The sequence below is a fragment of the Oncorhynchus mykiss genome, chromosome 12 (genome assembly GCF_013265735.2).
Source record: "Oncorhynchus mykiss isolate Arlee chromosome 12, USDA_OmykA_1.1, whole genome shotgun sequence".
NCBI lineage: Eukaryota > Metazoa > Chordata > Actinopteri > Salmoniformes > Salmonidae > Oncorhynchus > Oncorhynchus mykiss.
In genome coordinates, this window is record NC_048576.1 from 44698278 (window position 1) to 44719833 (window position 21556).

Sequence of the window (21556 nt, forward strand, 5' to 3'; positions counted from 1 at the left end):
GATAATTGAGGGGAAATTATAAAATAGGTGTTTTTCTGAGGGCCACAGCATAGATTTAAACGCAGTGGTCAGATATGATTCACCTCATCTCCAACGAATCCCCATGTTTATGCAGCGGACATGGCCACGATGAGTCTACATCTCAAATTCCCAACAATAAGCAATGCAATCCCCACGAAAAATCCCATGTACTTCCTCAGTGTGCCGCCATCCCCCATCTCTCCTCCACCGGAAACCCTGCTGTATCGCAAACTTCGCTTTTATGTTCCCGGAGGCAGTCGATTTTCAACAGGACTTCATCGGTGTGTTGAGTTGGGTCGTCATGGCCGCCTGAACCAGACTAAATTCACCCAGTGCGTGGTTCTCATTCTGTAATTTACATACAATCGAAAGTTTTTTTGCGGATTAACTTCAATATTTGTTAGGGGGGAAAACATCCATGTAAAAATTCTAACATGCAGCCTCCACCAAGAAAGGTGAGTTGGCCCGGTTTTACTTTTCTCTGCAAATGTTTCGACGAATGTTGCTTATGTAGCCTAATTGTTGAAAGATGCACGCTTTGTTGTTGTCCAATTTTAAGATATGCAACCACCAGGTCGGCACAACGTGTTATAACGTCAGTTCTTATCAAACGCAAACACGACCTTTTGGTTAGTGAGTTGTTTTAGATATTCTAAACTTAAATATTTGTATTATGTTCCAAAGTAGCCTAAAATGTCCTGGGTAAAATGGTACTCAATTCAATAAAAAAAACGAATGTTCTCACGGTTCCAAATTGTAGCCTTTGCTTGGATTAAACTATAAAAATATATATACATACATTGTAACAGTCTTAGTGGAGAGTCGTTACAAGCGAACGCGGTGCTGGATGGCAGAATTTAGACCTCTAAAGATTAAAGGTAACTAAAACAGCAACAAACATATGGGAATCCTGTTATATATCATGTTCCAAAAACATTACACAGAAGTATGTTGCTGTTTGGATAATAAATTGTACTTCTGTTAGAATTCCTACAGTCGAGGTTCAACTATATCAAATTATTTAGAGTCGAGTTGTTGTTAATGAAATAGAACTTGATTTTATACTGGACAAAAATATGAATGCAACAAGTGTTGGTTTCATGAGCTGAAATTAAATATCCCAGAAATGTTTCATATTCACAAAAAAGCTAATTTCTCTCATTTTTTGCACACATTTGTTTACATCCCTGTTAGAATTTCATCCACTTGACAGGTGTGGCATATCAAGAAGCTGGTTAAACAGCATGATTACTACACAGGTGCATCTTGTGCTTGGAACATTAAAAGGCCACTCTAAAATGTGCAGTCACAACACAATGCCACAGATGTCTCACGTTGAGGGAGCGCGCAATTGGCATGCTGACTGCAGGAATGTCCACCAGAGCTGTTGCCAGATAATTGAATGTTCATTTCTCTACCATAAGCCGCTTCCAACATCCATTTTAGAGAAGTTTGCTGTATATCCAACTGGCCTCACCACCGCAGACTACATGTCACCCTGCCTTCTTCACCTGTGAGATTGTCTGAGGGGGCCCTGAGGAGTATTTGCGTCTGTAATAAAGCTTGTTTGTGGGGAAAAACATTCTGATTGGGTGGGCCTGACTTACAAGTGGGTGGGCCTATGCCCTTGCCCAGTCATGTGAAATCCATAGATCAGGGCCTACTTCATTTATTTCAATTAAATTATTTCCTTATGAACTGTAACTCAGTAAAGTCTTTGAAATTATTGCATGTTGTGTTTATTTTTGTAAAGTATGAATTATCACTGTTACAGTACATTTGCCAATTGTTATGTTGATGATTGTTTACGGATTACATTTCTCTCACAAACAGGGGAGCTTTAGCATACTAATTGCTGAGGAATAGGCTAAAGCCATTCAGATGTCAGTGGTAGCGCTACAGATGATTCATTTCCTGAAATAGAAACACCGTGTTCTATTAGATCAACCACTTGACCTGTTTTTGTAGTTGTCTGAATATAGCCTTATTTTAGCCTCAGTATATTTTCCCCTAATGATCGGCTGTGTTAGTCAGACAACTAATGCTCGTGTGAGATCATTGAATAGTGTTCGACCTGACCATTAGTTTCAAGTTTTTAATGTCACGTGCACAATTACATTGAAATTCCTTTCTTGCATGCTCCAAACCCAACACTGCAGTACTCAATATAGCACTAAAAATAACATAAGGTCAAAGCTGTGGGAAGTAGGAAAATCTGAATTTAATATACACCACATGACCAAAAGTATATGGACACCTGCTTGTCAAACATCTCATTTCAAAATTATGGGCATTAATATGGAGTTGGTTCCCCCTTTGCTGCTATAACAGCCTCCACTCTTCTGGGAAGGCTTTCCACTATATGTTGGAACATTGCTGTGGGGACTTGCTTCCATTCAGCCACGAGCAGTAGTGAGGTTTCGCACTGGTATTTCATATTTTATTAGGATCCCAATAAGCTGTTGTGAAATCCGCAGTTACTCTTCCTGGGGTCCACACAGAACATGACAATACAGAACATTAACAGACAAGGACAGAACTACATACATTTAAAAATGCCACACACAGCCTACATATCAATACATACACACATCATATCTAGGTAAAATAGGGTGATGTTGGGCGATTAGGCCTGGCTCTCAGTCGGTTTGCCAATTCATCCCAAAGGCGTTAAATGGGGTTGAGGTCCGGGCTCTGTGCAGGCCAGTCAAGTTCTTCCACACCACTCGACAAACCATTTCTGTGTGGACCTCACTTTGTGTACGGGGGCATTGTCATGCTGAAACAGGAAATGGCCTTTCACAAACTGTTGCCACAAAGTTGGAAGCCCAGAATCGTCTAGAACAGTGGTCACCAACATTTTCTGCGTCAAGATCACTTTCACAGTCAAAAAGTAAGCTGAGATCAACTGCTCAGATTTTTTAAAAATATATATATAGATATATTTTTTACATTAACCTCACACAAACAGTTTTGTAGAAATTATGTTTGGGCAGTAGGCCTAATACATTATCACAGCATATTGGCTACATGATTGGCCTGCCAATATTGTTAATCAGACCATATTATATTTCAAAACTCGAGCTTTGATAACAAAATAGATTAGTTGGTTTAGCGCTTGTGAGGCACTGTGGAGCATGAATTGAAATCAGCTTTTTTATTTTACTTGACTGATGGTACCTGCATCTGATGGTCAACAAGGTCAAATCACGACGTCAGTGATCTTCAGGTCGAAACGTCGGAGCTCTAGAAAGATGCCGAAGTTTCCGACTTGGAATTCCGAGTTGGTTGATCATTGAAAAATATTTTTCTCATCCGCGTCTCACGGTCCCTGCTCTCTCCTTCCTTTCCACCGGTGAGACTGACCAGAGAGGGGACACCGTCTTCCACCTGATGGTGAAACTCAAGTCACACCGCGTCTGCCTCATGCACAAATTCATGTTGTTCCTATGACCAGAGAAAGTTAAATATTCCTTAATATTAAAATCGACACGACGAGCTGTTAATAATAATAAAACGCAGGGCTATCTACTTGGCTACTCAGAAGCGCATTTTGTAATAGTGTAAAATAATTTCTACAGAAATATTTGGTGATAGACTAGGAATGCCTTGAAGATCGACCAGTCGATAGTGATCGACCGGTTGGCGACTACTGGTCTAGAATGTGATTGTATGCTGTAGCGTTAAGATTTCCCTAAACTGGGTCTAAGGGGCCTAGCCCGAACCATGAAAAACAGCCCCAGACCATTATTCCTCCTCCACCAAACTATACTGTTGGCACCATGCATTGGGGCAAGTAGCATTCTCCTGGCATCTGCCAAATCAAATTTAGTCACCGATTACAACAGATACTGTGAAAAACACATTAAAATAGTTGAAAAAAGTTTTAAAAAATATATATATATAGTAACACAATAATGAGGCTATATACAGGGGTACTGGTACTGAGTCAATGTGGGGTACAGGTTAGTTGAGGTAGTATGTACATGTAGGTAGGGGTAACGTGACTATGCATAGATAATAAAGAGCGAGTAGCAGTAGTGTGCAAATAGTCTGGGTAGCCATTTGATTAACTGTTCAGCAGTCTTATGGCTTGAGGGTAGAAGCTGTTAAGGAGCCTTTTGGACCTAGACTGGGAGCTCCGGTACTGTTTGCCATGCGGTAGCCGAAAGAACAGTCAGCATCCCGGAGTCACCTCTTCACTGTTGATGTTGAGACTGGTGTTTTGCGGGTACTATTTAATGAAGCTGCCAGTTGAGGACTTGTGAGGCGTCTGTTTCTCAAACTAGACACTCTAATGTAGTTGTCCTCTTACTCCGTTGTGCACCGGGGCCTCCCACTCCTTTTTCTATTCTGGTTAGAGCCAGTTTGCACTGTTCTGTGAAGGGAGTAGTACTTTTACGAGATCTTCAGTTTCTTGGTAATTTCTCGCATGGAATAGCTTTCATTTCTCAGAACAAGAATAGACTGACGAGTTTCAGAAGAAAGGTCTTTGTTTCTGGCCATTTTGAGCCTGTAATCGAACCCAAAAATGCTGATGCGCCAGATACTCGACTAGTCTAAAGGCCAGTTTTATTGCTTCTTTAATCAGACCAACAGTTTTCAGCTATGCTAACATAATTGCCAAAGGGTTTTCTAATGATCAATTAGCTTCTTAAAATGAAACTTGGATTAGCTAACACAACGTGCCATTGGAACACAGGAGTGATGGTTGCTGATAATGGGCCTCTGAATGCCTATGTAGTTATTCTATTGAAAAATCTCCAGCTACAATAATAATTTACAACATTAACAATGTCTACACTGTATTTCTGATCAATTTGATGTTATTTTAATGGACAAAAAATGAGCTTTTCTTTAAAAAAGGACATTTCTAAGTGACCCCAAACTGAACGTGTGTGTGTGTGTGTGTACACAAATAAATACAGTACATGACAAAAGTTTGGAAACCTTCTCATTCAAGTGTTTTTCTTTAGCTTTACTTTTTTTCTACATTGTCGAATAATAGTGAAGACATCAAAACTATGAAATAACTAGAGGTCGACCGATTTATTGGAGGACCAAAAAAAGATGAGACAGATTAATCAGCCGGGTTTTTTATATATATATATATTTGAAATAATGACAATTACAACAATACTGAATGAACAATTAACACTTTTATAACTTAGTATAATACATAAAATCTACATGTTCAATTTGGTTTAAATAATGCAAAAATGCAAAAAGTGTTGGAGAAGAAAGTAAAAGTGCAATATGTGCCATGTACAAAAGCTAACATTTAAGTTCCTTGCTCAGAACATATGAAATCTGGTGGTTCAATATTCCCTGTAAAGAAATTTCTCTCTATACCATTTTGTATTTCATATACCTTTGACTATTGGATGTTCTGATAGGCACTTTAGTATTGCCAGCCTAATTTCAGAAGTTGATGGGCTTGAAGTCATAAACAGCGCTGTGATCAAGCATTGCTAAGAGCGGCTGGCAAACGCAGTAAAGTTTGAATGAATGCTTACGAGCCTGCTGCTGCCTACCACCGCTCAGTCAGACTGATATTTCAAATCATAGACTTAATTATAATATAGTAAACACAGAAATATGAGCCTTTGGACATTAATATGGTCAAATCCGGAAACCATAATTTAAAAAACAAAACGTTTACTCTTTCAGTGAAATATGGAACCGTTCCGTATTTTATCAAACGGGTGGCAACCCTAAGTCTAAATATTGCGGTTACATTGCACAACCTTCAATGTTATGTCATAATTATGTAAAATTCTGGCAAATTAGTTCGCAACGAGCCAGACGGCCCAAACTGTTGCATACACCCTGACTCTGTTTGCACTGAACGCAAGACAAGTGACACAATTTCCCTAGTTGATATTGCCTGCTAACATGAATTTATTTTAACTAAATATGCAGGTTTAAAAGTATATACTTGTATATTGATTTTAAGTAAGGCATTGATGTTTATGGTTGGGTACATTGGTGCAACTACAGTGCTTTTTTTTTGCAAATGTACTTGTTAAATCATCACCGTTTGACAAAGTAGGCTGTGATTCGATGATAAATTAACAGGCACCACATTGATTAAATGCAACGCAGGACAAGCTAGTTAACTACACATAGTTGATGACATTACTAGCTTAGCTAGTGATTATGTGAAGGTTGTTTTTTATAAGATAAGTTTAATGCTAGCTAGCAACTTACCTTGGCTCCTTGCTGCACTCGCGTAACAGGTGGTCAGCCTGCCACGCAGTTTCCTCGTGGAATGCAATGTGATCGGCCATAATTGGTGTCCAAAAAGGCCGATTACCGATTTGTTATGAAAACTTGAAATCAGCCCTAATTTTAATTGGTCCACCTCGAGAAATAACACATGGAATCATGTAGTAACCAAAAAATTGTTAAACAAATCAAAATATATTTTATATTGAGATTCTTCAAAGCAGGCACCCTTTGCCTTGATGACAACTTTGCATGCTCTTGGCATTCTCGCAAGCGGCTTCATTTTAAAAATTTTATGCTAAGTTTTCTGTTGCAATTGTTTTTGCTACAGTGTGCCCTAATGAACATGACCCTGATCGATTCAACGACTTGCCCCTGTTAATGCGTCAACCGGAAACATGCAGATATACAGAGACTGTTAAAAATAATGTATTTGTGCTTTTATGACATTCAGTGCACTTTTTAGGAGTTTACGGCTTTCTTCACCAAAAGATGGATTTGGTTGTCTATTCCATTTCTTCTGACATTTCTTTTCTCCCTCAGGTCAAGGTTACACAGGAGCTAAAGCATACTCATGCTGAGCAGATGAGCAGACTACACATCAAACACCAGACAGAGTGTGACCTACTAGAGGACCTGAAGTAAGGGGAGGGTGGAAGTTGGGGGTGGAGGGAGCCGGTGGATGGCAATTGAGGATGTGTCTCTATCCCCAGTTCCAAATCAACCCCTACTACCTAGGCACTTGCGTAGTTGTGAAAGGCTTGGATAGATATAATCAATGACAATTCTACATGGGGGGGTAGCCACTATTACCATATTGGCAATACCAATCTGATCTTTGTACATGTCTATGATATGAAGTACCCTGGCAGGGAGGCTACGGGTTTATTTGGAATGTAACGGTAGTCTTGGGTTTCGCTTTCTTTTCTTTGGCTTGGGTGAGGTGGCACCGCCCACACTAAACAGATGGAAGTGAAAAGCAAGGAGGGCCTCCACTCCAGATGTTCTGGCTGCCATAAGTAGTTTGTTGGGGGGGGGGGGGGGGGGGGGGGGAATAGAGGATAACAAAGAGAGAGAAGAAAAATACCTAGAGATCGAACAAGCCCGAAATGTTCAGCCAGTCACTCTTGGAGGAAAATCGAAGTTGGATAAAAATACCTTTCAGTGTTAAAATAAGAGTGGCATCATTCCCAAAGATTCCTGGGATCAGGATGGAATAATCAGGAATCCTGCAAATGGGATTTCGATTAAGTTACCAGAATAAAATTTTAAAAAATGTCACAGGGAGATTGATAGGGACAGGCAATGATATAGTATAGGGAGGCAGGGATGTGTTCATTAGGTACCAAACATACTGAAACAAGGAGGGACTGCCTGGACTCTAATAAGAAATTCATTTTCGTTTTCCATTGCACAGAATTTTAAATCAATGTTCTCTAATGAACACGACCCATGCAGAGGGAAAGGATCTGTTGTGTCAGTATGGCTTTGCTGTATACTGGAGCACTCAGACAAATATTAACACACTGTAATTTACTATAAAATGCCCAGTGAACGTGTGCTAGAAAAGAAGACTCACGAGCAAGGGTGTCTGATTGTGGCCCTAGAACTCAGAGGCTCTCGTCCTCTAATCAAGGAGGCTGTAGGGTAGGGAACACGCAGGAAGCCCCCAGTGATGCACCACCTTTTGTAGAGCCTTCCAGATGAGGGAAGTGCAGTTGTTGTACCAGGCGGTGATCCAGCCGGTCAAGATGCTCTCAATTGTGCAGTTATAGAACTTCTTGAGGACCCGAGGGCCCATGCAACATTTCTTCAGTAACCTGAGGTTGAAGAGACACTGTAACGGTGGTGGTGTGATTGGACCATTTTAGGTCCTTTAGGTCCTCTGGTGTGCACGTTGAGGAACTTGATGCTTTTGACCCTCTCCACTGCAGCCCCGTCCACTGCATCTGCTGTTTCCTGAAGTTCATGATCAGCTCCTTGGTTTTGCTGACATTGAGGGAGAGGCTTTTCCTGGCACCACTCTACCAGGGCTCTAACCACCTTCCTCTAGGCTCCCGTTGCCGTCGGGGATAAGGCCCACCACGTTCATGTTGTTGGCAAACTTAATGATGGTGTTGGAGTCGTGCATGGCCACACAGTCGTGGGTGTACAAGAGGGGGCTGAGCACGCACCCTTGGGGGGCCCCTGTGTTGTAGGTCAGTGTGGCAGAGGTGTTGTTGTCTATCCTCACCACCTGGGGTTTGCCTGTCAGGAAGTCCTGGATTCAGTTGCATAGAACAGAGCCTAGAATAGGGAGAGAGACCGGGAGAAAGGAGGGACTAGTGGCCCTGGAACGGGAGGAAAAATAAGTACAGTTACTGAAAGAATTCAGATTATTTTTGTTGTGAGAGTGGAGGGAAGGACATAGCTCAGTAGACGCTGTGGTTCTCCAACTGTGAGAGAGAACAAGCTGTGCCATACTCTGCTCACTCCTGGAACTGTAAAGACAATATCACAACTGGGACCCTGGGGATTATTCATTAGACATCAAATGGAAGAAAACAGACTGAAACAGGGAGGGAATATTTTAACCAATAATGCATTTGAATCTTTGTTTTCTGTTGTAAGTGTTTTTTGTTGCATGCCCTAATGAATATGACCTCGATAAGCAGTGAAATAGAAAAATAAAATAGTAAAAATATTACAGCACGTCTACACTGCATAGTTATATGCACCACTCTACTATTTTGATCAATCAAACGATTTGTCACAATTTAATAACAAGCCATCACATTCATTAGAAATCGGATTGATACACTATATATACAAAAGTATGTGGACACCCCTTCAAATTAGTGGATTTGGCTATTTTAGCCACCCATTGCTGACAGGTGTATGAAATTGAGCACACATCCATGCAATCTCCTTGGCCATGCTGAAGAGCTCAGTGACTTTCGACTTGGCACCGTCACAGGATGCCACATTTCCAACAAGTCAGTTCATAAAATGTCTGACCTGGTAGAGATGCCCCTGTCAACTGTAAGTGCTGTTATTGTGAAGTGGAAACGCCTAGGAGCAACAACGGCTCAGCCGCAAAGTGGTAGGCCACTCAAGCTCACAGAACGGGACCACCAAGGGCTGAAGCGTGTAAAAATCATCTGTCCTCGGTTGCAACACTTATTACAGAGTATCAAACTGCCTCTTGAAGCAACATCAGCACAAGAACTGAATGGCTTACCGCCATTGGACTCCAACAGACGAATCTGGGTTTGGCAGATGCCAGGAGTACGCTACCTGCCCCAATGCATAGTGCCCACTGTAAAGTTTGGTGGATGGTTGTTTTTCATGATTAGGCCACTTAGTTCCAGTAACGCTAGAGTAGCCAATAACATTCTAGACAATTATGTGCTTTATTTTTTATTTAACTAGGCAAGTCAGTTAAGAACAAATTCTTATTTACAATGACAGCCTACACCGGCCAAACCCGAACGACGCTGGGCCAATTGTGCGCCGCCCTATGGGACTCCCAATCATGGCCGGATACAGCCTGGATTCGAACAAGGGTGTCTGTAGTGACACCTCTATTACTGAGATGCAGTGCCTTAGACAACTGCGCCACCCGGAAGCCCACTTTGTGCCAACAGTTTGGGGAAGGCCCATTCCTGACTCAGCATGACACTGCCCCCGTGCACAAAGCGAGGTCCGTACAGAAATGGTTTGTCAAGATCAGTGTGGAAGAACTTGACTGGCCTGCACAGAGCCCTGACCTCTACGCCATCGAACACCTTTGGGATTAATTGGAACGCCGACTGAGAGCCAGACCTAATCGCCCAACATCAGTGCTCAACCTCACTAATGCTCTTGTGGCTGAATGGAAGCAAGTCCCCACAGCAATGTTCCCACATCTAGTGGAATGCCTTCCCAGAAGAGTGGAGGCTGTTATAGCAGCAAAGGGGGAACGAACTCCATATTAATGCCCATGATTTTGAAATGAGATGTTCGGCGAGTAGGTGTCCCCATACTCTTGGTCATGTAGTTATGATGCCTAGCATGTCATTGGCTTTAAATCAAAATGTACCATGCATTGCTTAACACATATAGTCTTGTAGTGTCCATTCAGTCTCTTTTCCCAGTTAATTATTATATGGTGTATATAATTCTGTTCTACCTTCGTTCCTTGTAGGACATTCAGTCAGAAGAAAGCCGCTGTAGAGAGGGACTATGCCCAGGTGAGTCTTCTCTCTCTCTCTCCATCCTTAGTTCGCTCTCTCTATCACTCTGGAGGCGTGTTCATTTCTGCATCTGGATGACATTATATTGTGGCATTGCTGTCGTCTTATTTGTGTCGCCAAAAAAATAATCTTCCAATAATGACACACAAAGACACCAACTGCGCCCCCATACGAGGTTTGGGTATAGTTACGGTTGGCGTCGTTGGGAGGATCAGGGCTCAGTTGTGGTCTGATGGATTACTCCTCTATCTGAGAGTACCACTCTAAGGGCTCAGAAACATTTGCTGGCTGAGCGTACTTAGCACCTCCTGAACGTAATTTGCGAACTGAGTGCGCACCTACTTCACATTGTAGAATCTCGTGAAAATGTTGCTAGTCATACGGTACAGTGGGTGGTCCCTAAATCAGACGACCACAATATCCTCATTCGATGTGATGTATGTCAGCTCTAAAGTCTTCTGTCTCAGTTGTGGCGTTTTCGTGTGGCCCACTTCCTTGTTGTGGAGTTGTTTTGGCCACAGCTTCCTGTGAATATAAATGTACTGTTTCAAAACCCCCCTATGCTCCTGCTTTGGTCTATTCAGGCGTGGCATCCCCGTGTTGAATGTGAACCATTACTGTGATTAAAAGAGGGTTCTGGCTTGGGAGTAACCCCAACCAGGCACTACCCAGACACTTTTGTGGGGGGGTGTATTTCGAGGATTTCATTCATATCCTTTCTCACATGCCATTTATATGTACTACAGTCTTCTATATATCAAGAGTCACCTCCAAGACAGAGTGCCTCCAAGACACTTTCTCACACCCACTCTCCAACCAACACTATCTAGTCGGCTAAAGATTCAGGGTGCCACACAAGAAAACCAAGTATTTCGTGCACACACTGTGAGGCTGCTGAAGAAGGACACTGAACAATTCCCATCACCACATTATCTATTCATGAATAGCGTTGTTGTGCTAGTAGCTGTGTTGTGCCGCCTGTCTCTATCTGCCCTAAAACCAATCCTGTGAGCTGCTATAGATGCACACACATTAAGAGATGTATTATTTAAGATACTCTTTGAAGAGGTAGGATTTCAGATGTTTTCGGGAAGATGTGCCGGGACTCTGCTGTCCTAGCATCAGGAGTAAGCTGGTTCCATCATTGGGGTGCCAGGACAGAAGAGCTTTGACAGGGCTGAGCGGGAGCTGACCTCCCATAGGGGTGGGGTGGCAAAGAGACCAGAGGTGGCAGAACGGAGTACTCAGGTTTGGATGTAGATTTTGAGAATAGCCTGAAGGTAGGGAGGAGCAGTTCCCCTTGCTGTTCTTTAGGCAAGCACCATGGTCTTGTAGTCAATGCGAGCTTCAGCTGGAGCCAGTAGAGTATACGGAGCAGCATGGGAGTACTTGGGAAGGTTGAACACCAGACAGGCTGCGGCATTCTGAATAAGTAGCGGGGGTTTGATGGCACAAGCGGGGAGCCCATATAACAAGTGCCTGGAATAGAACCTGCGCAGCTTTATGTGTGAGGAAACGTTGTACTCTACTGATATTGTAGAACATCAATTTGCAGGAGTGAATCACTGCTTTTATGTTTTAACAGAACGACAGTGTGTTGTCCAGGATCACGCCAAGGTTCTTTGCACTCTGGGAGAGGGACCCAGTGGAATTGTTGACCGTGATGGAGAGGTCATGGAGCGGGCAGGCCGGAAGAGGAGCGGGCAGGAAGAGCAGCTCCGTCTTGCCGAGGTTGAGCTTGACATCCAAGCAGAGATATCTGCTAGGCACGCAGAGATGCGGGTCACCACCTAGGTGTCAGAAGGGGGGAATGAGAAAAGTAGTTAAGTGTCATCCGCATAGCAATGATAGGAGAGACCATAAGCGGATATGACGGAGCCGAGTGACGTGGTGTATAGAGAAAAGAGGGCCTAGAACCGAGCCTTGGGGGAGACCAGTAGTGAGGGCATGTGGTACAGACACAGATTCTCTCCGCGCCACCTGGTAGGAGCGTCTTGCCAGTCAGGATGCAATCCAGGAGTGTGCAGAGGCTGAGACGCCCAGCCCTGAGAGGGTAGAGTGGTGGATCTGATGCTCAAATGTTTTGGAAAGTAAAGAAGGAAGGGAAACTGGTCTGCAGTTTTTTACATGTGATGGGTCGAGTGTTGGTTTCTTGTGATGGGGAGCGGCTGGCAATCTTGAAGTCAGAGGGAACGCAGCCAGTAATCAGGGATGAGTTGGTGAGAAATGGGAGTAGATCTCCAGATATAGTATGGAAGAGGGATGGGGTCCAGTGGGCAGGTTGTCGGGTGGCTGGACATCACTAGTTGTAGTATTTCATCTGGAGAGAGAGGGGAGAAAGAGGTCAAGGCGTAGGGTAGTTCTGGGTGAGTAGGACCATTGGACTCAGTAGACTGAGTGAATGAGGAGTGGATGTTGTCAACTTTTTTTTCAAAGTGGTTGACAAAGCTGTCTGCGGAGGGGGGAAGTGGAAAAGAGTTTATGGGGATTGGAGGCAGAGGCTTGGAATTTAGAGTGATAGGAAGCACCTTTAGAAGTGGATACAGAAGAGAAGGTAGAGAGGAGGGATGCTAGGTCCTTGTGGAGTTTCGTTTTCCCAAATTGTCATTCAGCTGCCTGCTGCCCTGTTCTGTGACGACTCAGTCACTCAGCCACAGAGCAGGAGGGGAGGGTTGAGCCGCCTAGGAGGAAAGGGGACAGTGGGAGTCAGAGGCGGAAAGGGAGGGTCGAGGAGGCAGGAACAGGAGGCAGGAGGGAGAACGATTTAGCGGAAGGAAGAGATTATGGGATAGAAGAGGGGTGGTAGGAGGAGAGACAGAGCGAAGTTTGCGACACCATGACCATCTGGGTAGGGGCTGAGTGGGTAAGGTTGGAGGAGAGGGGGAGAGGAAAAAAAACAAAGTAGGGATCAGAGAACTGGATGGGGGTTGCCGTGAGATCAGTCATCGAACAGCCCCTAGTAAAGATGAGGTCAAGACTATTCCCTGCATTATGAGTGGTAGGTGACTGGGAGGTCAGGGTGAGTTCAAAAAGGCAAGGAGAGGAAATAGAGGTGGAAAGAAATGAGTCGGCGCCAGGAGGTTGACATTGCCCAGTACGATGAATGGTGAGCCATCGTCTGGAAATTATGGGTTGTGCTCACAGGGTACACTAGATTAGAAGGGTTGCATCCACTGGGTGGGGAGCATCTGTAAAACATACTGAGAGGAGTGAACAGGGATAGAAATTACACACATACTTGACAAAGTTCCAAAAGAGAAAAATGAGAATCTGAAAATAACTACATAAGATACTGAAGTGAGAGAGTGCCGTGAAGCCTTTGGCTCTTTCCTTCCTCGAAGAACTCTGCAGAACGTCTTTGTTTTGGGTGACAACGCCACCGCTGAAAAAATAGGGGCAACTGAAGTACTATAACTATTTGATGATTGCCTAGCAGAGGAGATGAAAAATACCCCCTCTAACACTCATCTGACAATTATCAGAAAGCTATCACAAATTGATCTGAAACCAGTCAATGTTCCCAACACTTCGCAGCCACAAGTACTTAGCATTCAGTTGTTCAAATCAATGATTAAACATGCTACTAAATGTAGACGGGCAGCACTTAACTAGAATTGACTTAGCCAGACTATACCAACAAAACTTATTGAAAGAATATATACTTAGGCTACTCTTGCAGACATTAGCTGTCTTCGCTCTGTCTCTCTGTATATGTCTCTCTCTCTTACCAAGACACTTAGGACATCACAGCAATGTGCTGGCATCCCAGTAGAGGTTGAAGGTCATCACGCAGCCCTGCTGTTGATATCCTGTCACTGTGTGTGTGTGTGTGTGTGTGTGTGTGTACTTACCAGGAACCAAATGATAGCAACGTTTTCTAAACTCATTTTTCATTGCAAAATGTTTCTCAACGATGTGCGCTAATGAATAATTTGCAGGACAGACATCCCAGCACAAAGTTTTACATGTAACTCAAAAATGCTACTCACAACGCACAAAAACAAATATTAGACATCAAGGCTCTTGATCCAGGAGGGGATTCTCTGCTATTAGGCTAACAAGTGACGCTTGGTTTTGGAAGCAGCTAACCACTTAGCTAGATAGCTAACTAGCTACTACATTAGCAAACAAAACGCAGAACTGCAGAACATTTAGTACATTTTAGACCGTTAACATAATAGTTATAAGTAATTAGATCACCTGGAGCATGCTGCACAACAGTGAGTGAGCAAACACCACGCGAATGGCGGCTACCAGTAAGCTTCATCGTGAAAAATGATGTGGGAAATGAAATGAACGCAATCTTCTTTATATCGTAGTGTATTGCACAAGTTGACTGCAGGTATTGTAACTACAAGTATTCAAAAACTTAAAATAAATTGTTTTGGCGGTATTGAAAAACCATCCCGTGGCTATTTCCCTTATACCCCGGTATACCGCCCAAGACTAGCGTCAAGAACTGCAACGCTGCTGGGTTTATTACCCTCAACAGTTTCCCGTGTGTATCAAGAATGGTCCACCACCCAAAGGACATCCAGCCAACAGCAGGCCAGTGGTCAAAAATGGTTCATTGATGAAAGAGGACAAAAGAGGCTGATGTGAATTGTGCAGAGCAACAGACTGCTATAGTTAGTCAACTGACAGTCCAGTACAACATTGGTGCCCAAAGACCCATAAAAGAATGCACAACTTATCGTACTTTGACACAAATGGGGTATGGCAGCTGACGAACACCCCCTGTCTACCTAGAACGCGTTTGTGGCTTCTTTTTTTTTCGTAATAGGTAATTATAGTAATTATAGATTATAGCCATTTTGATTTCCCTAAAGAGCACACACACTGGCACAGATCGAGCAATGAGGCAGATGTTTAACCGGATGTATACATCTAAAGGGAAAGGGGGATACCTAGTCAGTTGTACAACTGAATGCGTTCAATTGAACTGTGTCTTCCGAATTTAACCCAACCCCTCGGAATCAATGGTGCGGGGGGGGGGGGGGGGGGGGGCTGCCTTCATCGACATCCACGTCTTCGGCGCATGGGGAACAGTGGGTTAACTGCCTTGCTCAGGGGAATCCGGTTGGCATTTCCACTTCCATTTCCACCAAATATGATGATGAGAGGAAGCCCAGTGGGAGGAGATGGATTTCTGTCATTGCCAAAACATTTAATCTCAATTCAGTTTTTCCCCAAAACTAAAATCTGTTAAGAACCGAGTGCACTAAGTTTTGTAGACTTTACCCTTTGCCAAAGTTTTCAAAAATGTTGTTGTTTAGGCACGCAAGAGCGAATGTAGTTATTGCATACGCACACTTCAGAGTAGGCGTTCCGTAACGGAAATATGCCAATACATCCTAGAACGCGCCAATAGCATCCCACTAGCACGTGCTTGGGATCTGCTTGCCTGCTCTATGATTAATTTGCTCCCATTGGAATTGACAGGCTGTGGTATATCTTGGGTTAGTTATATAAAAATCTCTGGTGGTGAGAAGTTTCCCCTAGGATCAGCTTCCCCTCACCCAATCCTAACCTTAAAGTGGCACTCTGTGATTGCTACATAATTGTTTTTACCTTTATATTGTTAATACCCATTTGATTATTTTGTAAAACATATTTTGAAGGATTATATATATATTTTTCACAGTACAGCGGGAAATGTATAGATGAGGTCATAGACAGAGGGTGGCCAAGATGGGTCTCGAACCCTCGTCGCCAGGGAGCATTTGTGGTCCGCTACACCAGACTTCGGCACTACCCATTGATTTGTTGAGGTATATAACTTAGAAATGCCTCATGCGCTTGTTTACTCCAACGTTTGTAAACATTGTAATTGTAAAAACATTGTATTTTATTTGTATTTTTTTTAACTATAGGCTCATAACAAGGCTCATATAAATTAGATCTCACAGATAGTCAGTCCTTGCATCCATAACTCTGCCCATGAATTTGAGTGGCACCATCAGCTGTTTACCAAATCAGTGGTGGGGTGTGACCACTTTATTGTTTGAACGGCAGATTGTCCCTTTGACCATTAGTCGGGAGAATGAAAAACGGACTCAGAATCAGCGTCTAAGGGCACCTTTCCCTTACACCAAGAGCACACACTGTATAGTTGTTCAGCAATGAGGATTGACGGTACATGCAATCAATATGACTTTCCCAATATGTTTCAATGACAGACAGTTGTGATAATACAACAGTATTCTTCTCACTCGGCTTTTCTACTTTGGTCTCTGAACTATTAGGTTGTGTGCCTTTGGCATCAAATGGAGGAAAAGAGACAAACAGAATACTAATTAATTTTCCATTGCAAAATGTTTCAAAACGTTTGCCGTAATGAACAGGACCTTGGTACAAGCAGCAGATGTCTTTATTGGGCCTGTGCAGGTTAAATGGCATCCTCTGTTTTTTGGCGCCAAATTAGAGACTAGAGTTAGACTGTTAAATCAAAGTGGGTCACAGTGGACTCTGAAGCTCTTCTTTTCCTCTAGCCTACCCCTCCTCCTTCTGGCTCTTCTTCACTAACCCTCTCTTTTTCATCTCTTAACACCTGCATGCTGCCATGACCCAATTTGATATTCAAATCACAGTAAGTGATGAAATGACACTCTGTCCCTTGTTCTTACCCCATCCTGCCATCCCCTCTTCCCTCACACCCTGCTGGCTGCACTCTCTGTGACTCCCACAATGGCTGGGTTTGTGGTGGTAGATTCTGCCGTTTGGGGCTTTGACGCCAGAACCTAGAGACTGGGCCTAAAGTGTGTCCCTTGTGGATTGACTTTAGCCTGGTCCCATCTGTTGGTGCTGTATAGCCAACTCAAATAGTTCTGGTATGGCAATGACCATAGAAGTTGGCTAGATGGATCTGACTGCCCTGCATGAACTTTAAGTCCCAATTTAGATCACCTGTCTTTCTGTTCAGCTGAGAATGTGCTCTGTATAGCCCTGCGTGCGTGCGTGTGCACGTTTTTGCGAACAAATGCCCCCTCGCATACTAGGGCTGGGAATTTCTGAGAGACCTTACGTTACGATATTATCATGATACTTAGGTGCCGATGTAACCGGTGTGAAATGGCTAGCTAGTTAGCGGGCTGCGCGCTAATAGCGTTTCAATCGGTGACATCACTTGCTCTGAAACCTTGAAGTAGTTGTTTCCCTTGCTCTGCAAGGGCCGTGGCTTTTGTGGAGCGATAGGTAACGATGCTTCGAGGGTGTCAATTGTTGTGTGCAGAGGGTCCCTGGTTCGAGCCCAGGTAGTGGCGAGGAGAGAGACTGAAGCAACACTGTTACACCGCTACGATATCTATTCAATACTGTGATTTTATTGTGATTTGATGTTCCAAACATATTGCTGACCATATGTCTGTTGCAGAGGAACAAGAGAGAGCCATGAGAAAATGAGTTTTGATTAGTCATGGAAATAAAAGTGCTAGAAACAAATTGGCTCCCTATTTAACAAGATGGAGAGGAGAACAAGCTATGAATGAAAAATACTGGAGTTTTGGTGCCGGTACAGCCAACTAGTGTGAAAATAATATTGCGATATTGTCAAAACGATATAATATATTGTCAACTGTAGCGGGGTCCCCCCCCCATCACTATCGCATGCTAAAGTCCAGAAATAAATAAATGTAAAGATGTATGTTCTTTGTTTTCTCTGCAACGCTATTTCAGTTCCTCAAAGCTCAACCTTACTGCCGTCCCACGGTATTTCCGGGGGTGCTGCTCTGGTTTAACTCAACTCTGGACCTCGAAGCCAGTTGCACTGCATTTCATTGTTCATCTCTAATCAGGGACTGATTTCAAACTGGTACAAGAGGTGTGTGTGTGTATATAATTAATTATCAGGTAGAACAGAAAACCAGAAAGCTCTACATAGTACAGGTGAATGAGTCCATGGCTGCTTCTGAAATGGCAATCTCTTCCCTATATTGTGCTGCACTACTTTGACCAGGGCTCGTAGGGCTCTATACACAGATTACGGTTTAGTGTCGTGTTCATTAGGGCATACCGTAGCAAAACGTTTTGTAATGGAAAGCGAAAAACGAGCATTTCAGTATGTACAGTTGAAGTCAGAAGTTTACATACTTAGGTTGGAGTAATTAAAACTTGTTTTTCAACCACTCAACAAATTAATTGTTAATCAAACTATAGTTTTGGCAAGTTAGTTAGGACATCTGCTTTGTGCATGACACAAGTCAATTTTCCAACAATTGTTTCAGACAGATTATTTCACTTATAATTCATTGTATCACAATTCCAGTGGGTCAGAAGTTTACATACACTAAGTTGACTGTGCCTTTAAACAGCTTGGAAAATTCTAGAAAATGTCATGGCTTTAGAATCTTCTGATAGGCTAATTGACATCATTGGAGTTCATTGGAGGTGTACCTGTGGATATATTTCAAGGCCTACATTCAAACTCAGTGCCTCTTTACTTGACATCATTGGAAAATCAAATTAAATCAGCCAAGACATCAGATTTCAGCAATTTCCAAATGCCTTAAGGTACCACGTTTATCTGTACAAACAATAGTACGCACAATAGTACGCAAGTATAAACACCATGGAACCACGCAGCTGTCCTAACGCTCAGGAAGGAGATGCGTTCTGTCTCCTAGAGATGAACGTACTTTGGTGCGAAATGTGCAACTCAATTCCAGAACAACAGCAAAGGACCTTGTGAAAATGCTGGAGGAAACAGGTACAAAAGTATCTATATCCACAGTAAAACTAGTCCTTTATCGACATAACCTGAAATGCCGCCCTGCAAGGAAGAAGCCACTGCTCCAAAGCTGCCATAAAAAAGTCAGACTACGGTTTTCAACTGCACATGGGGACAAAGATCATACTTTTTGGAGAAATGTCTGATGAAACAAAAATCGAACTGTTTGGCCATAATGACCATCGTTATGTTTGGAGGAAAAGGGGGAGGCTTGCACGCCAAAGAACACCATCCCAACCGTGAAGCACGGGGGTGGCAGCATCATGTTGTGGGGGTGCTTTGCTGCAGGAGGGAATTGTGAAAACTGAGTTTAAATGTATTTTCCTAAGGTGTATGTAAACCTCCGACTTCAACTGTAAGATCAGTAAGTGGGGCACAGTAAGTGGGTCTGGAGTTCAGAGATTAAAGGTCATCGATCCTCTTCCTCTCCCTCCCAGGCTCTACACAAGCTTGCCAATCAGTACCTGAAGAGAGAATGGCCGGACAGCCTATCAGATGAGCCAACAGACCACGGGTAAGACCTCTAGCCAAAGAGTGAACCATTATTGTATCAGCAGCGTCAGAAATGTCTCTCTCATTCTCTCAAGTGTTCTTCCGTAATAGTACTACCAGTATCAGTGTGTATAATTGAAAGCTACATATTGTTATTTGGCATTTTTTGCTAGACTCTTTGATATTTTGTGCTGATTTTAGTCCAGGTCCTCTCATGTCCGAATTGTCATTGCCTTTTAAATAAAGGTTCTTGTGCAAAAGATTAACTGGCTGAACCAACAGTTGTTGTATTGTGTCGTCACAACCATGAACATAAAAAAATATCAGGGATATTACCAGTATTCACACTGACTATTGTGTGTCTGTTGTCACAGGAACATGTACACATTGTGGAAGGCATACCTGGAGGGCATAGTGCATGTGAGCCAAACCAGGATCACGGCCTGTGAGAACTACAGGAACCAAGTGTCGGACCCTGCCAAGACTGCCAGGCTGCAGAAGGAGCAGCAGCTCAGGAAGGTATGGAAGGCAAATCACCACAAAACTGCTGAGCTTTCCATAGTTTAGACTCCCCCCACCCCGTCTCTATCCTCAATCTCGCTCGCCCTCTTGCTCTCTCACATGGTTTAGATTATTTGACGCATGTCTCCATTTATACAGCTGATGAGTTGAAATGACTGAAGCAGTTTCAGGATATGTGCTTTCTAAAGGAGAAGTCTGCTGTTCTTTGGATACAAACCAGTGTATACAGTGCATTTTGGAAAGTATTAAACCCCTTTTACTTTTTTTTTTACAGCCTTATTCTAAAATGGATTAAATCAAACATTTTCCCCATCAATCTACAAACAAAACCCCATAATGACAAGTGAAAACTGGTTTTCTACATGATTCAATATGTATTACAAATAAACAGATACCTTATTTACATAAGTAATCAGACCCTTTGCTATGATCACATGTATTTATAAAGCCCTTTTTTACATCAGCATATGTCACAAAGTGCAATACAGAAACCCAGCCTAAAACCCCAAACAGCAAGCAATGCAGATGTAGAAGCACGGTAGGTAGGAAACACTCCCTAGAGATTCAAAATTGAGCTCATGTGCATCCTGTTTCCATTGATCATCCTTGAGATGTTTCTTCAACTTGATTGGAGTCCATCTGTGGTAAAATCATTTGATTGAACATGATTTAGAAAGGTACACACTTGTCTATATAAGGTCCCACAGTTGACAGTGCATGTCACAGCAAAAACCAAGCCATGAGGTCAAAGGAATTGTCTGTAGTGGCCTCCATCATTCTTAAATGGAAGAAGTTTTGAACCACTAAGACTCTTCCTAGAGATGTCTGCCTGCCCAAACTGAGCAATCGGGAGAAGGGCCTTGGTCAGGGAGGTGACCATGAACCCAATGGTCACTCTTGACAGAGCTCCAGAGTTCCTCTGTGGAGATGGGAGAACCTTCCAGAAGGACAACCATCTCTGCAGCACTCCACCAATCAGGCCTTTATGGTAGAGTGGCCAGACGGAAGCCACTCTTCAGTAAAAGGCACATGCCAACCCGCTTGGAGTTTGCCGAAAGGCCTCAGGAGGCTAAAGAAATGTGGCTTTACACCTAAAACCCTCACAAACCTTTACAGATGCACAATTGAGAGCATCCTGTCGGGCTGTATCATCCCCTGGTACGGCAACTGCACCTCCCACAACCGCAAAGCTCTCCAGAGGGTGGTGCGATCTGCCCAACGCATTACCTGGGCAAACTTCTCACCCTCCTGGAGACGAAGGCCAAAAAGATCATCAAGGACATCAACCACCCGAGCCACTGCCTGTTCACCCCGCTATCATCCAGAAGGTGAGGTCAGTACAGGTGCATCAAAG

At 43.2% G+C, this 21556-nt stretch overlaps 1 protein-coding gene across 2 annotated transcripts in view; it reads left to right on the top strand.

Annotated features, from left to right (window-relative positions):
* The first annotated feature begins 243 nt into the window (after window positions 1-243).
* The window catches only part of LOC110537662 (F-BAR and double SH3 domains protein 2), a 46100-nt gene continuing 24787 nt past the window's right edge, over window positions 244-21556 (top strand). Inside the window, exons 1-5 of one of the 2 annotated variants that reach the window (XM_021623873.2) lie at window positions 244-476; window positions 6793-6890; window positions 10415-10460; window positions 19626-19702; window positions 20055-20199. In XM_021623873.2, the coding sequence (XP_021479548.2) occupies window positions 456-476; window positions 6793-6890; window positions 10415-10460; window positions 19626-19702; window positions 20055-20199 (387 nt within the window). In that variant the 5' untranslated portion in view covers window positions 244-455. Of the gene's footprint in view, window positions 477-6792; window positions 6891-10414; window positions 10461-12048; window positions 12195-19625; window positions 19703-20054; window positions 20200-21556 lie in introns of those variants that run through there. The other variant, XM_036937633.1, reaches the window with a different exon arrangement.